At 43.9% G+C, this 17,628-nt stretch overlaps 2 protein-coding genes across 5 annotated transcripts in view; one reads left to right on the top strand and one right to left on the bottom strand.

Annotated features, from left to right (window-relative positions):
- The window catches only part of SBF2 (SET binding factor 2), a 302,250-nt gene that overhangs the window by 265,437 nt on the left and 19,185 nt on the right, over positions 1-17,628 (bottom strand). The window lies entirely within an intron of this gene.
- On the top strand, positions 1,176-4,335 carry ADM (adrenomedullin). The gene is made up of 4 exons (XM_074884469.1): positions 1,176-1,320; positions 1,907-2,017; positions 2,310-2,441; positions 2,960-4,335. Exons 2-4 carry the CDS (start codon positions 1,920-1,922, stop codon positions 3,267-3,269), a joined length of 540 nt encoding a protein of 179 aa, XP_074740570.1. The 5' UTR covers positions 1,176-1,320; positions 1,907-1,919; the 3' UTR covers positions 3,270-4,335.

Consider the following 17,628-nt stretch of genomic DNA (forward strand, 5'->3'; position numbering starts at 1 on the left):
TCCGTCACCCCCTTGCACATACCTCTCCAGGGTGGTGGCGTATACCGCGCTTATCTAGAAAGGCAGCGTCACGGGTAACCTGATTTCTGAAACGCTTTGCTCGGGGCAGGATGCGAGAGAAACATCGCGCACACGCCGGTTCATTCCTTCCTCCCGCCGGGAAGGGGACCCGGACCCTGAGGCCCCGGGGCGCGGGTCTGCTGTGGCACTTCCCTCGGTTCCGCGGGGTTCGCGGTGCGGCAAGGAGAGATACAGTCCCTCTGGCGTGGGCTTCAGCACCCCCTGCGAAGCCCGACCTCGGCATTTCTGAGGCGTCACGGGGCAAAGATGTGAAAGACTGTCAAAGAAAAACCCAGAAAGGTGGGCAAACGGAGGTTTTGCTGCTGGCCAGCCGGGAGAACGCGGTTAGAGACCTTGGTCCTGCACTGGTTCAGCGTTATAACCGGGGAAGTCAGTGCTCTCACTTCGCGGATTGGGGATAAACCGACGCACGGCAAGTTCTCGTCCATAACCCCAGGCATTTCAGTGACCCCGGCTTTGCACCAAAGCAATCCCGCTTCCTTTGTTCAAAGTGCGCCGGAACCTTCATCTTCCAAACCCATGTAAATCGTGATTTGAATCGATCAAGTAAATCAAATACATTTTATTAGATAAAAAATGCACCCAAGTTGAGTCAGATATATTAATGATGACTGATTTATCTCCTCCTTACTTATGCGAAGAAGGCTGGCATTCATTAGTTACTCATAATTCACGTTGTCCAAATATGGGTTTATTTTTGGAACTTTGCTGTTTGATGGATTTGCATGGATTTTGAAATTGATTGCGTCTAGTCCCCTGCTTCCACCCACCTGAAGATGCCTAGAATGAGAAATTATGCTACAGACCGTGTAAACGTAATATACATCGGCAGTTAAAAAATCTGTCCCCGTAAAACAGACTGAGGGGTTTATCAGATTTTGCAAGTTGTGCCACGAGTTGGAATCCGCACCTCAAAGCTGTCGTTCTAATTAACAAAATACCGAGGGGGTTGATTAAGATAATTTTCAATAATCCTTATTTTTGCCCTAGCATAGTCTGCCCCCAGTGCAGATTAAGGAGTGCTTGCGATGCTCTCACATCGGTGGGGGTGTCAAAGCCACGCCCTCCCTCTGTGCTCCCTTCCCCCCGCGCTTGCCCTATAAAAGGGAGCGGTGGAGCGCAGTTCGGCAGTGGTTACTTCAGACACACAAAGAAGGAATTCTCCCTCCTCAGGAAACCCTGCAAGTCCGGATCGCTACTACAAGAACATTTGTCTCAGTGGATTATCCTCACTGTCAGGTAAGAACTACTTTTTTTTCCCTCCCTCAACAACAAGAAAAGATACAGGGGAGGTGGAGAGGAAGGAAAAACTACTAAATCTGAACTGTTTTGAAGAGCTTGGAGTTATGCTGCAGAGTCTTGCACTGGCTCTTGGCATCAGCTGCAGTTTACAACATAAGATCCAGAACTAGTTGGTTCTGCGTGTGAAGTGGGAAGATGAGCTATCAGGGGATAAACTTCCAGGCAGCAAAACACTTGCTGGAGTTTGGAAACGATGCGTCTGATAGCCAGCTCTCTCTAATCTCATGGGTTTGCTAAATCCTAGTGCAAGCCGCTGGGGGTATTCTGGAAATCCTGCTGGTTTTCACCCGCCTCTGCAAGTAAAACTCTCGACAAACGTAAACTGTGGAGGCTCTGCTATTTACTTTGTGATAAGTTGCTGAGCAAATATTAGCTTCTGGTTCATATCGCACACAAAGTCCCCGGCAGCCTGGGGGCTCTCCGAGGGAAGGAGCCCTCCGGAATCACCAGAAATAAAAGGACAGACCTTACTTGACTTTTGTTAGCATCCATGCTTACAGTTCTTCTCTTTTCCTTCCACCAGGAGCCCAGCCAGAATGAAACTAGTGCACATAGCCCTGCTCTATGTCGGCTCTGTGACCTTCTTCGGGGTGGATGCTGCAAGGCTGGACGTAGCGACAGAGTTCAAAAGAAAGTGAGTACCGGAGCGCGCCCTCCGCCAGCGCCCAGCCCCGCTCGTGGAGCCGCGCAGCCTCCGCGCCCCCGCGCCGGGCTCCGGCCGGGATCGGAGGGACCGGACTCCCCGCGGGAATTGCACGGCTCCTTAAAGGCCTCATGCCCTTTCAGGAAACATACAAAAAATAAAAAAGGAAAAAAAAAAAATCTCGGCGCTGGCAAAGATTCTCTCCCCTCGAATCTATTTGGTTTGGCTCCCTCCCTGCAGGCTTGCGCTAACAGGCTGTCCTCTTCCCTTGCGCTCCTTTCAGATGGACGAAATGGGCACTGAGCCGAGCCAGGCGGGACGTGAAGCCTTCGGGCGCGCTGGGGGCAGCCGCCGACGTGCAGCCGCTCATACGGACCCAGGACGTGAAGGAGGATCCCCGAGTATCGCATCCCAGGTAAATTCCAGCCCCTTCTGGGCTCAGGCACTCGCTCGAGGCAGTGGAAAGTTTCAGGGTCCCCTCCCTTCGGGGTGTTTAGGCTTATGCTCGCTAGAGATCCCCCAAGCCCCGCAGACAGGTCCTGCCCAGGCTGCCCATCGCGCTGAAAGCAGCCTCCCGCCTCTCCTTCCCCGCGCCCTTCAACTGGCGGGAGATAGCAGCGCCTTTACTGGGAAAGTCAAATGTAAATAGTAACTTGAGCTCTGGATCCATAGATAAAGTAACAGCCATAAAACGACGGGGCCTCTCCTCCCATCGGCAGCAAGCTCTGCTGCGCGACCAGACCGCCGCTCTCCCGCCGGTCGGCGGAGGGCAGAGCCGGGAGCGGGGGGGGGGGTCAGTTTTGCACCGGTCGGGACGGGCCCGCCTCCAGCCTGGCGGCTCTCTGCCCTCCCCGCCCCGGGCCCACCGGGTCCCCTCCTCCGGGGCCCCACTGCGCTTTTCTTACGCCCGCTCCCTCTCTTCCTGCTTCGCAGCAGCCGGGAGGATGCTCACATCCGCGTCAAGCGCTACCGCCAAAGCATGAACAGCTTCACCCACTTCCAAACCATCCGCACGGGGTGCCGGTTCGGGACGTGCACGGTGCAGAAGCTGGCCCACCAGATCTACCAGCTGACCGACAAGGACAAGGACGACGCCGCCCCCGCCAGCAAGATCAGCCCCCAGGGCTACGGCCGCCGGCGGCGATCCCTGCCCGAGCGCCGCAGCCCGGCGCGCTCCCCCCGGTTCGGGCGGCGGCCCCGGGCGCGGCGGGCGCAGCCCCTCGCCCCCGTGCTGGGGGTCTGAGCGCCGCGCCGCCCGGCCGAGGCCGTCTCGGATGGATGGACTGAGGCGCGGACGCTCCGGAGCTCCGCCGCCGCTCGGGACCCGCCGCCAGGATTCGTGGAGAGGCGCCTCTCCGGGAGGGACCCCCGACGCGCCCGCCCCGGGCCGGGGGGCCGGCCGGTCCCTTGGCGCGGCGGGACGGGACGGCGCGGGGAAGCTGTGAAGGCCGCGTCCCGCTGGGGACGCACAGGGACTGCTCCCCCCACCCGCCGCAGCCGCGGGGCGGTCACTGACTCTCTCCCCTCCCCGGGCGAGGCTCCGCCGGCTCCCGCGCCCGCCGCCGCCTGGGGCTGGAAGGCGTCCGGCCCGCGGCCGCCCGAGGCGCCGCTGCCCCGCCGGCCGCCATGTCGTCCCCCGCCCCGTCGCTGCGCCCGGGGGGGGCGGGCCTTCCTTGCCGGCGGGCAGCGCTCAGAGCGACCCCGGCCCCGTCTGCCCCGAGGAAGGGGCTGCTCAGGGGAGCCCCGAGGCCGGGCGGACCCGCCGGCGGGCGCCGGCCGCAGCCCCGGGCCCGGGGAGCGCGGCCCCGGCCTCGCCTCTGCCCGCCAGTATTGGAGGGTGCGCGGTCAGCCCCCGGCGAGGCCAGGCCGCCCGCATCTGCTCCACCCTCCGCGTTACCTGCACCGGCAGGCAGTCGGACACTCACTAGTCCCTGCGGGGACTGCGATATACTTGAACGTCACAGAGAGGAAAAGTGCAATTGTACGTGATTTTTATTAATTATAAGTGCGGTGTGTGTGGATCATGAGATACGTATCGATATTTAAGATTGTCCTGTGTCATGTCCTGTTTGTATCTTTTTTTTGTAAGAATATATTTTATTTTTATACGTTTTATATATATATATTGCATAAGGGCATTTTAAAACATTGTATCCCCTTTATTTTTCATATCATGAATGTCAAACGTTAAACTCTTTTTTCATACCTTTTTTTATCTTGCATTCCAGACTGGTGAAAGATGTAGAGAATGTATCAGCAGTTCTCCATGGGTAATATGTGAAATAAAATAAACACTACTACATAAAACAGTTCTGTTGTGTTTGTTTTTCATGGGGGCACGTGGTCAAGACGAACTATTTCTTACGGTGTTCAGTCCTACCCTCACTAACCTAGCATGGCAGTTCTGTGACAGACTAAAACTCTTCAGTCACAGACTTTGTCAGCAGCCACCTTCGCTACTCAAATCAAGTAAGCTCAAGAGCATGCAAGCATCTTAAAATCCCAGGGCAGATCGGTGGAGAAGGCTCTAAGGCCTTTTCTACCCACATGTTCCAGCCAGGGCTGAAACGTGTCACAGCTTGGATTGATCGTGCAAGTTTATTTTTTGCCCTAATTAATCAGAGAAACAACTGCACACTTCAACATTGCACAACAAAGTAACAGATTTATTGAGGGAGCACGTTCCAAAAATGGTCATGGCAGCTTCCAAGGTTATTTATGTTGAAGGATTTCCTGGGCCACAGTTCAGGTTAAAGTTAAACGGTGACCGGTTCAGTGTGGGCAGAACATCTTGGATAAAAGCTTAGCATTAGGGATTTTGTTGTTTTGTTCTTTTTTGTTGTTCTTTTTTTTTTTTTTTTTTTTTTTTAGACAAATTCCAACCACAAACCAGAAAACAAATGTGAAACCGAACCTTATTAATGCACCAACAGCACCATCTATTGGTGTCTGTGTGTGCACTTCAAGAAAGCAAACCTAAAAACTAAACAAGTGTATTTGAAAAATATCTTGGCTAAAACATACAATTTCCCCTATTTTACAGTATCTCCGAACATAGGTAACATATACAGGAGAGGACTGGGGAACAGCAACACTAAATTCTGCTAGAATAAATGAACTGGGCATATTTTTTACCTAATATTAAATGCCTAAGGAACATGTATTTACAAGAAAAACTCAAAAGAACTAGCATTGATGCCTTTCCAGGAATACTGCTGCAAAAACCTTGGTTAGGAATCCAGTTGACTAGATATCTGGCATATATTCACAATGATTTTTCTCTCCAAAGTTTTGAAGTTCTGCTCAGAACTGCCTATTTTTAGTTACTTTCCTAAACATTTTCAACTAAGAATTTTGGAATCTTGAGGGGTGGGGTTTCCACTTGAAATGTTCTTTTTTTAAAAAAAATGCATATATATTGACATTTTCTGGTTTTAATTACCATCTGTTTGCTAACAGCTGGAAGAGAATTTACCCCTCTACTGCTCATGGCTTTTCTGATCCAAATATTGTAAGATGAAAGGGGTGACAGCAAATGCATGACCTTCAGCGCAGATTATAGCTGCCAGCTGAGACACAAGCAAATGGGTATTCTCACATCATGAAAGATCTTGAAATTAGAATAGTTGCTGCTTATAAGTTTTGGGATGCTTGTGGTGGGAAATTACAATGTGTAGGTGAAAGTGTGATCCTACTTAAAGTACACAGCGCAGCTGAAATGACTTCAACAGAACCATAGTGTTTAATAGCTACAGTGTTTTACTTAGGGGCTACACAACTAGCATCTTCGTCACCTAAACTTGGGACACAAGGCTGGATTGGGCTATAGCGTGGTTAAGTATGGACTTGCCAGTTAGCTACTTTTGTTTATATTGATCTTTTCCTCATTTGCTGCCAAAACCCAGTCCCCAGTTAAAACACCTTTTCTTTCCTCCTTTCCCTTTCACTGGCAGAAAACACTTCACTCAAAGCTGAAAGATCCTTGGACTAACCAGACAGGGCTAAACCCAGCAAGCTGGTGCTGGATGGCATAATTCTGACCTTACTGGAGCTTAGTAAGTGCAATTTCTGTTTGGAAGGATCAAGAGCACCACCTGCCGCATTTGTAGGGAGGAGCAAAACTCCATAGTTGCAATAAACAGCAACTAAAGAAAATAAATATATTTTTTAAAAAGAAAAAATTCCCTCCAAACCCCACACCCCCCAAATCTTTGAAACCAACACTGTTGAACTAGACATGCCAGAAAGTAGTGAGTAGCCCTGTGCCTGGAAGACAGCACATTCTTTGAATGTATGGAGCTGAAAAGTAAACCCTGGAAATACTATGACTGTGTATTTTAGCTAACCTAGTCAGGCTAGGCTAGATAGGCTGGAGGAGAATGACAGAGGAGGCAGGGACTCTTTCCCATTGCACAGCTAACCCCCTATCACAAACTGAGTTCCAGGTTTTGGGCAACTGGTCTGTAAGGACTAAAATATATAGAGACAGCATTCTCCCTCCTCATCCATTTCTGCACCTGCCCCAGGCGAGAGCTGTCCATGAAAGCTCTTCCTCCTGCCCAAGCTGGGGACATTACTGAAGAACATTGGGTAAGCATCTTTTCACTACAAAGATTCTACAAAGCAAAACGTTGGGCACTAACCTTTAACCGGTAGTTGAAATCCATACATGAGTTAGATTTAAATCTCTGAGGAGTGTGAGGATTTTGGAACCCCTGAGGTTTCAGGGAGAACAAGACTGTGAAACAGTATCAGCCCATGAAAGCAAGCATCCTCTTAAAGTCCTAGAAGGTCAAGAGGAGCTGTGTGCTTAGGTCAAGGCCAGCTTGTGACAGATGAGAAGTGGAAGATGTCATCAAATGCCTCCAAAATCAGGAGCATCTGTTTACACAACACCTTAGTTAAAGTATTCGTTTCTAAGAACAGTCTGGTATTCCAAAGGCTGCTTAAAACATGACTGTAAATTCAGTTCAAACAAGGTTCTAAATTAAAATTGAGTTTTGCAATGGTAACTATGTATTGGAGCAGCAATTCATCCTTGTCCACCAGTTTGTTCAAGAGCAGATGCCAAAGGAGTGGTCACCATTCTCAGCAGAGTCTCCACAGTGAAGTGTCAGAAGAGTTTGTGGAATATTCTTTATGAGTTATTTTGTTTTGTACCTACCCTTGAGACACCCTATGGCAAAGAAAAGGTACCTCACTATAGACAATGTTTTATTAACAAAACAGATTCCAAAGGCTATTTTTATCTTGGAAGGATTTTTGTGACTCCATTATTAGTGCTACACAGAATGATGGCAAGGGGCCTAAAATGCTGATATACAAGTACTTTCCCATAAAGTCCTAGTGCAGGTCTCCTAACCTGGAAGAAGGAAACAGGTAATTATTTTTCTTTCCCCATTTGGTACCTCAAAATTTACTTTAAGCAGCCATGTCACATGGAGGACTGCAAAAAATGCTTGTTCTCCAGTTACATCAGAAAGTGGTCAAAGAGTTCTCCCACTGTTACCTAGGAACAACTTCTACTGTGTCCAAAAAGTAGAGACACTGGTGTACTTTCAGATGATTACCAAAATCTGCAAAGCATCTTGGTCCATTCTAATAAGAACTGCAGTCAGGTGCCAGATATGAACTTTTTCTGCAAGTACAATGACAGAAAGGGGAATACTAATGAATACTTTGGCACATATGAAGACTTTTCTGGCTCATTTAGTACCCAAAGGACAGCAAGTCATAATTAAAGCCAATAATGGCAACTCCAGACAGCCATCCAAATATTTTCCTCGTGCCGTCAATACACCATTTTATATTATCTCACATCTTACTTAAGTAGTGTAGAGCACACAGGCATCAGGAGAAAAAATTCCAGCATGACTGAGTACAACCAATAACTAAATCCAATTACGCCTAACTAAAATTTGTTTATTGTTTTCACAAGGGTTTGTCTTTATTATCCAAATATTTCTTAAAGCACACTCTTTTTCACCAAATAATTTATGTCAGCTTTGAAATTCTTTTAATTTTTAAATACTTAATTCTTTGGAGCAGGGCCACGTATCCTTCATGAGGAGAAGGAGCATAATTTGTTCATGAGGTAAAGAACTTTGCTGTGTAAAAGCCTTTTTACTCCATGCTATATACACTAGTCAAAATGCTTGATAACTGTAATGTCTCCAAATGAAAAACAAATGGTTCCATTAAGACTAGAATCACTGTTAATGATTTGATAAGACTGGAGTGTTTTGCTTGCAAAATTCCCAGCAACAGCAATAAGGAGGCCAAATGAAATCTGTTGAGTTTCTTTGATTCTGTGATAACTTTTATCAAACCAGACCTCCTTGAGTCTCCTATCCACTTACAAAAGCCTGGGTTTTCCAAAGTCAGGAAAGATCAGACCAACCCAGCTGAAGGCAGATATTTTGTAATAAGTTCTGACTCCCAGAATAGGTATGCGAAAGAAATATTCTTCCAATACTTTCAGTCAACTATCACTTCCCAAATCTGTCAGTTTGCAAATTACACGCAACTTTTCCAGCAATTACAAAATAGTTTATGTTTTCTTCATACTTTGCTAACATGGTGTAAAATTAAACAAGCAAATGTCTGGGCCTTAATCTCTGATGTTCAGTAGTATTGGCAGAAACAAGAGAACAAACATAATGGATCTGTTAGTTCAGGAGCAAACTAAGCAGTTCATCAAACAAACATCATTATTGTCCTTTTAATAGGTGGTTACTGTCACAGGAGTTATCATGAAACCGAAACACTCAAAGACTGAAAGGCCACCATGTAATTCATCCCACTGCTGTTACAGGAGAGGACAAAAGGGTGTGTGTGTTTCCTCCTTTCCCCTTACATGACCTGACTCTGTTGTGGCTCTCTGCTAGAAAGCGGTAAACTCTCAGAGGCCGCTACACGTCCCTGCCTGTATATAAGGACTCAGGAGCAGATCTGAGTCTGCACACTGGAAGAAGACAGCTGCACCTTGTAAAGTAAATTTGTTCTCTTTAGAGACAAGGAAAAAATGATGGATTTCTAAGTCACTTTTTCTAAGTCATCTTTTGCCTCGGGCTGTGAAGCTCTGCATCTCATTCTGCATAAGGAACAAATCCATAGCCTGGCCCTTTATTGATAAACAATGTGAAAAATATGCAACTGGCATATATCATTAGTCTCCATACTGCCTACAGACATTAGACATGCTGGTGGTGATGAACTGGTGAGCCAGATAGGAATCTCAACACCAAATCCCAGGGCTGAGACTGATCCCATCTAACTGAAACAAAATTTCTACTGACTTCAGCAGGAAAAAAATCTAAGCCCCAGCTTTCTTTCAAAAACATGTCTATTTTTATACTGACAGATTGTACTATAAGTTTTGCTTTATGCTTCACTTATTCACAAATTCTGGTTTTGAAGACTGAAGAAACTACTAAAAGGTAGAAGTAAGGGACAGGAACTCTATCAAAAAGAGGTACTTCAAATCCAGACTCTCAGTTCAATCTGAAATGAGTTCAGCAATGTATGATCATTCCTGCTCCTCTTAAGTGGATGTGGTGCTGCTGGCAATGACAGCTTCAGCAAACATACATGTGTCAAATGTGGCACTAAACGTGTTCATGAGTAGGGATCAAGTCCCAGAAACTTTCAGTGTTCTTGTCCAAAACCCAGACTTCATTTTTTATTTAATGCAGTAGGATTTTGGAGTGTTTTAAACACTAGGAGTTTATATAGTAGCATTTCCTTCTGCCTCTCTCCTCTCTACTTTTTAAAAAAACTCTCATCACCTATTTTGCCTCAGAAAAGGATGTATCCAGACAACTAACTCAAATGAGGGAGTGAGTGGTGTACAACTGACAGCAGAGATCGGTAGTCATAGCTCCTGTATCTGTCAGGGTGCACAGACAGTCTAGCACTTTGTGATGATATTTGCACAAGGCAATCAGTGTCTGTTTAATGAAGGATATAAAAAGATGTGCACAAAGAAGTGATTCCTGCAGAGACAAAGATGATTTACTGAGTGATAATTCACATCATCTCACCACAGTCTGATTCATTAACTCCTGGTTAAGGGGGTAAAAAACCCCCTCACGGTACAAGTGCACGAGGGCCATTAAACCTGATTTATTGTCTTAACCACACTGCAAGACAGACAGAAACAAATTATAAGTTTTTTCCATGGAATGTTGTTAGAGTGTGTGTACTAAGATATTTTTCTTCTTCTACTAGTCTGGCACATCTGTACAACTTTGCTGCCATCTGCTGCCTTCTAAAGAAAAATAAATCACTCTCATTTAAAATTATTGCTGGATGTCAAAGTGGCACAGTGCTGCTGCCAGCAGGGAGGCCTGCGTTTAAAAGAATTTTATATCTGGCCTGCGCTGGTTACTCAATGTGCTGAGTAAGGCAGAGACTCAAATTTTTCATTCCTCCTGGGCTTTACTCAGAAAGAGCAGGAACAGCACAATCCCTTTACATATTCTGAGGAGATGGAGAAAGGAAACTATTCTGTTCTTTCTGTTGTTCTGAGCAAGCTCAGGGGTTACCCTTCACCCAACAGATGCCTGGATACTTCTTCTATCCTGATACCACTTTTGCCACTGTGAGCTACCACGAGAATAGTGAACATAGCAGCATTTTTTTAGAAAATAATGTTTTCAAGGTGTGACATGAAGGGATCAAAGGACAACACTGGCTCCTATGTGTTACAGGAATTACCTATTTAGTGATGAGTAAAGAAGGCTGAAGTCAGAAAGACCGGTATTGCCTTTTCAGGAGAACTCATGACTGGAGAGAGGTACACATGCTCTTCATTTCTAGACAGAGAGCTTTTTAAAAGCCAGTAATCAGAACAGCGCAATGAATCAGACTGACCCGTTTCTCCCATCTATCTAAATAAGGCATAAACAATGCACCACCTCGGTAGTAGTCAGATGTGAGCTGTCAGCTTCTACAACCACAGAACTGAAGTTGTTCCTCTAGCTGTTACAACAGCAGGGAATATTTTTTGCAATGAAATTTTTATACTGGATTGAAATCACTGTCATATTTACTCTGATATAATTATGTAAGTTATATATACTTTGTATAATAAAAGTATTCTTATTTTAATAAATAACCTGCTGCAAAATGTTTTTACTGTAACACATAATCCAACAACATTTACACAAGAAGGAAGCAGTATATCTGGTATGAAAGGCTTCTTCAAATTCTGCCTGACGAAGCTAAACACAGTAGAGATGACTTATAAAATATTGTAAAGCTCTCTCATCTTATGTGAAGGATTTTAAAAAAATTATTTTTAATCCTGCTGAGTAATTCAAACAGGCATTGAAACATGAGACTTCCAACAAAATATTTCTTTTCGTCTCTATGACTGTAGAGTAGCTACAAAAAATTACATACCTACATATAACATTTGGCCTTTTATTCATAATGGGTTTAAAATAGGTAGTTGAAATGGTACCTTTTTTCTTTACCTCTGGTTTGGAATCAATGCTGGTTAAATTTGCTCTATACTGGATATACAGTGATTCACTAGTTGGTTCATTTAGCCCACCCAGCTTACGTATTACATACTCTATTATGAACAGTTACAAATAGGAGAACGGAAAATTTGTATGAATGGGGCACAGTTGGAGCATGGAACCTTCACCCAGGAAGTTACTTCAGCCTACATCAGGCATCAGACTACATCTTTGCCTCAGGACAGGCACCCGTCATGTTCCCAGGCCAGGAAAAGAGCTTCCCTCTCCCTCAATCTGTAAGGCCCCAGGTAAGGCTGCAAATAAGGTGAAGCACTGCAGTTAACTACTGGCAGTTCGACAAGAGGAGTGGGAGACAGGACTAATGGACAGGCTGAACCACCACTACCCGATAGATAAATGCTGCCATCTGCTGCCTTCTAAAGAAAAATAAATCACTCTCATTTAAAATTATTGCTGGATGTCAAAGTGGCACAGTGTTGCTGCCAGCAGGGAGGCCTGCGTTTAAAAGAATTTTATACTTGTGCTTATGTTTATAATATGTTTATATTTTATATTTGTGTGTACACACACAAATACAGCTCATGGAAGCACAGAAACACATACATGTAAACACACGCAGTAAGGCACCCCACAGGGACTGATGGGAAAAGGCTTGAGAAACTTAAGCCTCCTGTCAGCTACAGGGCGCATCATTAGTAATAACCACACATTTGACAGATAGAGAAGAACAGGAATCAAAGCTATTGCCAGCCCTCTTCCATTAAAGGTTGTTTATTGGAGATCACTGGAGGCAGGCCCCTGCGTGAACAAGCCCAGTGAGAATCTAAAGAGCAGCACAGAGCAGCCAGGGCACCCTTGCTACGGTCTTGAAACAAAGGCTTGTGTAAAAACAAGTCTAAATAGTCCTTGTACCACACAAATGTCTGCTAGGGGATGGCAGATCTCAGTCAAATTACTATTTTGAAATAGTAACTTTTATATATACATATGTTTGAAAAGGGCTTCAAAATAATATTTCAAATTTTGTTCCAGATCCATTTTGGTTTCCAGTTAGGATTCCATTCTGCTCTCTGGTTAAAAGCACAGGAATTTGAAGCCACCAGTCACTGAATTAGTCTGGATTTTAACTTTGGCAGCTCTGATGTATTCAAAGTAAATGTGACTAGGAAAAAAAATGATGTATGATAGAGAAAGGGCCTGGAAAATCCCAGTCCTTTTAGAAAGAGAACAGGTGCTGTATGCCAAATCAGAGATGCTGAGGGGGAAAAAGTGATCTTCCAGCTCAGTGTCCAGCAGCAGCCAGAAGTCAGTATGTTGGACATCATCAGGAAGGTTACTGAGAACATGACAGAGGGGTCAGTCTGGTACTACATAAAACCTCGGTGCACCTCGACCTTGAGTTCAGCACACAGTTCTGATCTCTACGTCACAAGAAGGACAGTGGATCTACAGAGGGCAGAAAGAAGAGCAATGAAAAGGGTCAAGGGGATGGAGTGGCTGCTTTTTGAGTAGAGACTAAAAAGGCTGTAACTCTTCCATTTGGAGAGGTGAAGGCTGAGGAGTGGTTTAGGTTTACAAAATCATTAAGGTATGTATAAGGTAAATACAGAAGTGTCATTCATCAAATCCTGCAATATTACAACTGGGGTGGGGGCGAACTCACTTAAACTAGCAGAGAAGTGATTTAAAGCTCATGAAAGAAAATACTTTTTTTACACAGCAGCTTGTGAATTCCTGAGATTTCTTGTCCTGAGAGGCTGTGGAGCTAGACAGCATCAGCAACTCCAAAAAAAAAAAAGAGAGAAGATATCTCAGATGACAGTATCAAAACAGATACTACAGGCAGAGGTGTGCTCTTTAAAGTCCTTAATCCAATGATGCTAGGAGACTACGAGGAGAATAGACCACAGGAAGTGGCCAGGTTCACGTGATATCCCTAAACAGTATCTGCTTTCACTGCAGGAGACAGTGCAGGCAGCACACTGGCCTAGACAGGCTACTGCTCTAACCCAGTCAGACATTTTTTACATTATTATGAATAAAGCTTCTGTCTTGAGAATCCTCTCCATGCAAGAAAAGCCACTCTATTGTGCTATATTGGGAATGCAAATGGTGCCAGTGCAGTAGCAGATGACTGGAAAACTGGCTAATGAGAGCATACAGGTACAGAAACACATGGCTATACAGTAGGAGATACCAACAGGATTGTATCTGTCACCTCTGTGTCCACACACACACCCTCCAGGAGCAGTCTGAAACTCTCTAGGACCATAAGGTTAGAAGAGAGTTAACTCTTCTCTGTGAGGCCTGGCAGTGTAGATAACAAAAGAGAAAGACAAAATCTCTGGACATGAGGCAGAACAACTTGCATTGAAGGGCCAGTAACTGTAACTACTATCACAAATAGCTGGGAGGGTTATAGAAGCAACTGACCAGTTTAACTATTTCAAGGGTGCTGCAGAGTGGAATGAAGCATATTAATGGGATCTATTTTAACCATGTTCTGCTTTCTCTTAATTGCTGCTTGTTTAGGAACAATGTTTTAATGCTCTTCTTGTTGTCAATCACTGTCACAAGAGAGAAACCACTTCTTTTGACTTCAGTTAAAAACAACAGAGGTCTGCAATGTGCTCTATGAGTACAATTGAACTGAACAAAATTCAATATAAGAAAAAAAATGCATAGGTAAGAAGCTTACTCTTTGCTTTCATGTGCCTTGCATATTTTTGAAGTCACAAGTTTTTGTTGATTAAGTTTTACTTTTACCCTGCTTTCTCATCAGCCTCTCTGCTGATGAAGGATGAATAGGGAAAGTGTTGACCTTTCTCTGTTAATATGTTCCAGTTAATAAATACAAATAACACTTTCTTGTATCTGTGCCCAGTTTGGATAAAACACAGCCTGATAGATACTATATCCCAGATGTTACATCTGATAATTAGGCAGCTTTAAAATGTAACATAGCTGAATGTTATTAAAAACACTAAAATAAAATTAAACCTTCATCCCTGTCACATTTTTTTTCTGCAGGAAAACACAGGGTTTGCCTTGAAAAGGTCAGTTTAAAGCAGCAGCATAATGATTTAGAGGAAGGTACCTTTCAATTCTAGCTTGTCTTTGTTAAATACTTTGCAATAAACTGCTCATCAGTTGCTTATCATAGACAAAACAGTCAGCTGATAAGCTCTGTTGCTTTTGTGTATTCTAACACACTTCTAGTATGATCCAGAAAATCCAGGCCAGAGGTAATATATGTGATCACATGACTTGCTATCTTAAATGGTTTCATATGTGGTATTTGCTCTAGTTATTTGACATGACTCAAGTTGACCTCATTGTTTGTATGCTTGAAAGGAACAATTATGCAACTACTAAATGGTATGGAAGACAGCAGTGCCATACAAGACAGAAAAGAAAGCAGGAATGCAATGTCTACCAAACCATCAAAATGTCTTACACCAACATACTAAGTATATTTTCTTTGTATGGGCCTATATTACAGAACAATGAAAAAGCTAATATTCATGCTGGTAAATATGGGTTAATCAAGACATCTTGTAGTTCTTGTAGTCATTTGGAACCTACAATTTTTGTGGTTCTCACATCAGAACCTGAATATTTTCAGACAAGTTCCACGCTTGCCAGAATAACAAAAAATAAAATAATCAAAGCAGACAATAGTGGCACTAGAAATAGCATTTTATGACAGTGTTGTCAAATGATAACATACATAAATTGATGCATATGTATCTTTAGTTATAAAATCTTTTTACACACTTAATGTGAGTTTGGCAACATCGTAAGGAGGATGTTGAAGCAAGTACATCTTTAGTTTTATCAGTGGTTTTTAAAAAACACTGATGAAATGACACAGCATTAATTAAAGCTGAACAAGATACAAACACTCTAACTTTCTTCTTGGTACTGACTTCCTTCTTGCAGAAGCATTTGTATTAACAAGTTAGAAAATGAAGGATGGAAGAGTTCTGGAAAACTCACTGGTATCTATTTAATCTGATTTTGAAGTTCTTTATTTTAGTTTTCCTGGCACCTATTTCAAGTCTCTGTAAGTGAATACATGTAATATCTTATGAAACTGCAAGGCTGAAAACTATTTTGCTAGATTTCAAATCACCTTGAAGACTTTACAGAGGTTTTCGTTGAGCAGATGACAATTGTTCTGAAACCTCTGACTCCAGTGTCATCTTAACAAATGTTTGTAGCTAGTGAGCGACTGAATGGACAACATCCAGCTGAACCAGCACAGCAGGCAGTGTGCTGATGCTTCAGAAGGGTGAGCACTTTCTGCTGATTCCACAATGAAACAACTTAACATGGGTGGCAACAGGCTGCTGGAGGTACTTTAAGACAATGTTAAATCATGCCAGAATTAAAGAGTTTATTAGGCATTCTGTACCGATTCCAGTGTCCTGGCTAAAGCCCACACGTGAGGAATTGCACGCTGTATTCCCTAGTTCTTCTTCCTATTTCAGTATTTTCTATTCCGCATTCTACAGGTCTCTGGGGATGTTGTGCATGTTCAAGAAAGTGTTCCAGTGAAGTACTGGAGAAAGGAAACTTCAGAAAAAATAGTAAATATCCTTGGCTATCACATAAATGCCCAATCAACAATATGTGCTGGTTTGCTACCTAGTGTAATAAGCTTTCCTTGTCCTACTAGTAGAATTGTTGATGTACATTGAGAGGACAAGAGCCTAGATAATACGATAAAGTGCTGTTTTGGAGGATGGAGGCTACTGTTGCCAATCTGAGGGAGGCAAATATTGGTGCCTGAAGACTTATTAAAGTTTTCCCTCTTGGTGCTTGACAACATGATCTTGCCTCCAGATGCTGTGTTTCTTTCAGTACGTGAGTAGGAAGATAGTTTTAATTAGCATGACTTTAAAGCTAACCAAAGCAAATACCAGTTACTGTCAGTCAGCATGGTGATTACAGCTACCTCGGACACATTGCAACAGAAGAGTGGTTGCTTTGTTTATGTGTTAAAAGTGGATGGCAAAGGAAAGCAAACATCATGGTTTAGCTCACAGCCTCGAAATCAAGAGGAGGAGAAAAATATTTTTGCTTACCATGACACATGCAGCGATTTTTTCTGGGGGCTTCTCTCAAACATTCAGTGTCACAGACATAAAAGTATATGGATCAGATGGCTGATCAGAGTGCTTTTGTCCCCCAAATAGCTGGGATGGAACCGTACCAAACCAGTTTTCAGGCCATGGCATAGCCTTCAAGCCTTCTGTTCTGTTCAGCACAGTCTGGTAGTAACTGTGCTCAGTTATATCCCTCACAGATGCTCTTTCTCAGTCTGAAAGTGATTCTGTACTGTGGAACCACAGCGTTTCCCACTGAGCCCAAAAGCCCACATTGGCACCCTGAAGTGGTACTGCCTGACAGTGTTAATCTGAGCAAGAAGGCAGCTACGTTCCCAGACACAAGCTGTCAAACTTCTCCACTTAAACAGCATTCAGCCTTTTAGGGCTCTTTGTAGCAGCAATGAGGGGAGTATCAATACTTCTGCACATTTGTAGCACTCAGTAGCCCAGGTGTTCTCTCCCAAGTTCACTGCTATGACATGATCCATTCCTTGCTGTAGGTTTCAAAATTATTATCCCAAGCAGAATGCCTTGAGAAGATAATGGTTTTCCTGCATGTGCCTAGGTCATTCTGACCAAACCCCTTTCCTGTAATATTGTCAGACAACTGGCTATCTGCCAACATGCTCAATGAATTTAAAATGCCATTAGAAAGATAATAGTCTCTGTTCAGTTCAGATCTCCTCCAACCCAAACTGTTGTGAAAATGCCTGGAATATTTAAATATTGCTTGTACTGTGCAGAGGCAGAGTAGGATTTTTGTTTCTGTTGACTCCTGTCTGAAAAGCTCCTCCAATCTCTAAGTTATTTTCATCTATGTCTAACATGGAAGATTTTTGAAACAGCATTTAGTTAATATGGGAAGCTGACATAAAAGTGTATGCCAACTTTCCAAATGCTAAAGTACAATTACTTTCTTGCCTCACTGCCACCTGAAGAATGTCGCTACACAGATAACCTAGAAATGGAAATACCAGTCTGCAATACAGCTGCACTTGAC

Source organism: Strix uralensis, chromosome 15 (assembly GCF_047716275.1).
Source record: "Strix uralensis isolate ZFMK-TIS-50842 chromosome 15, bStrUra1, whole genome shotgun sequence".
Classification (NCBI taxonomy): Eukaryota; Metazoa; Chordata; class Aves; order Strigiformes; family Strigidae; genus Strix; species Strix uralensis.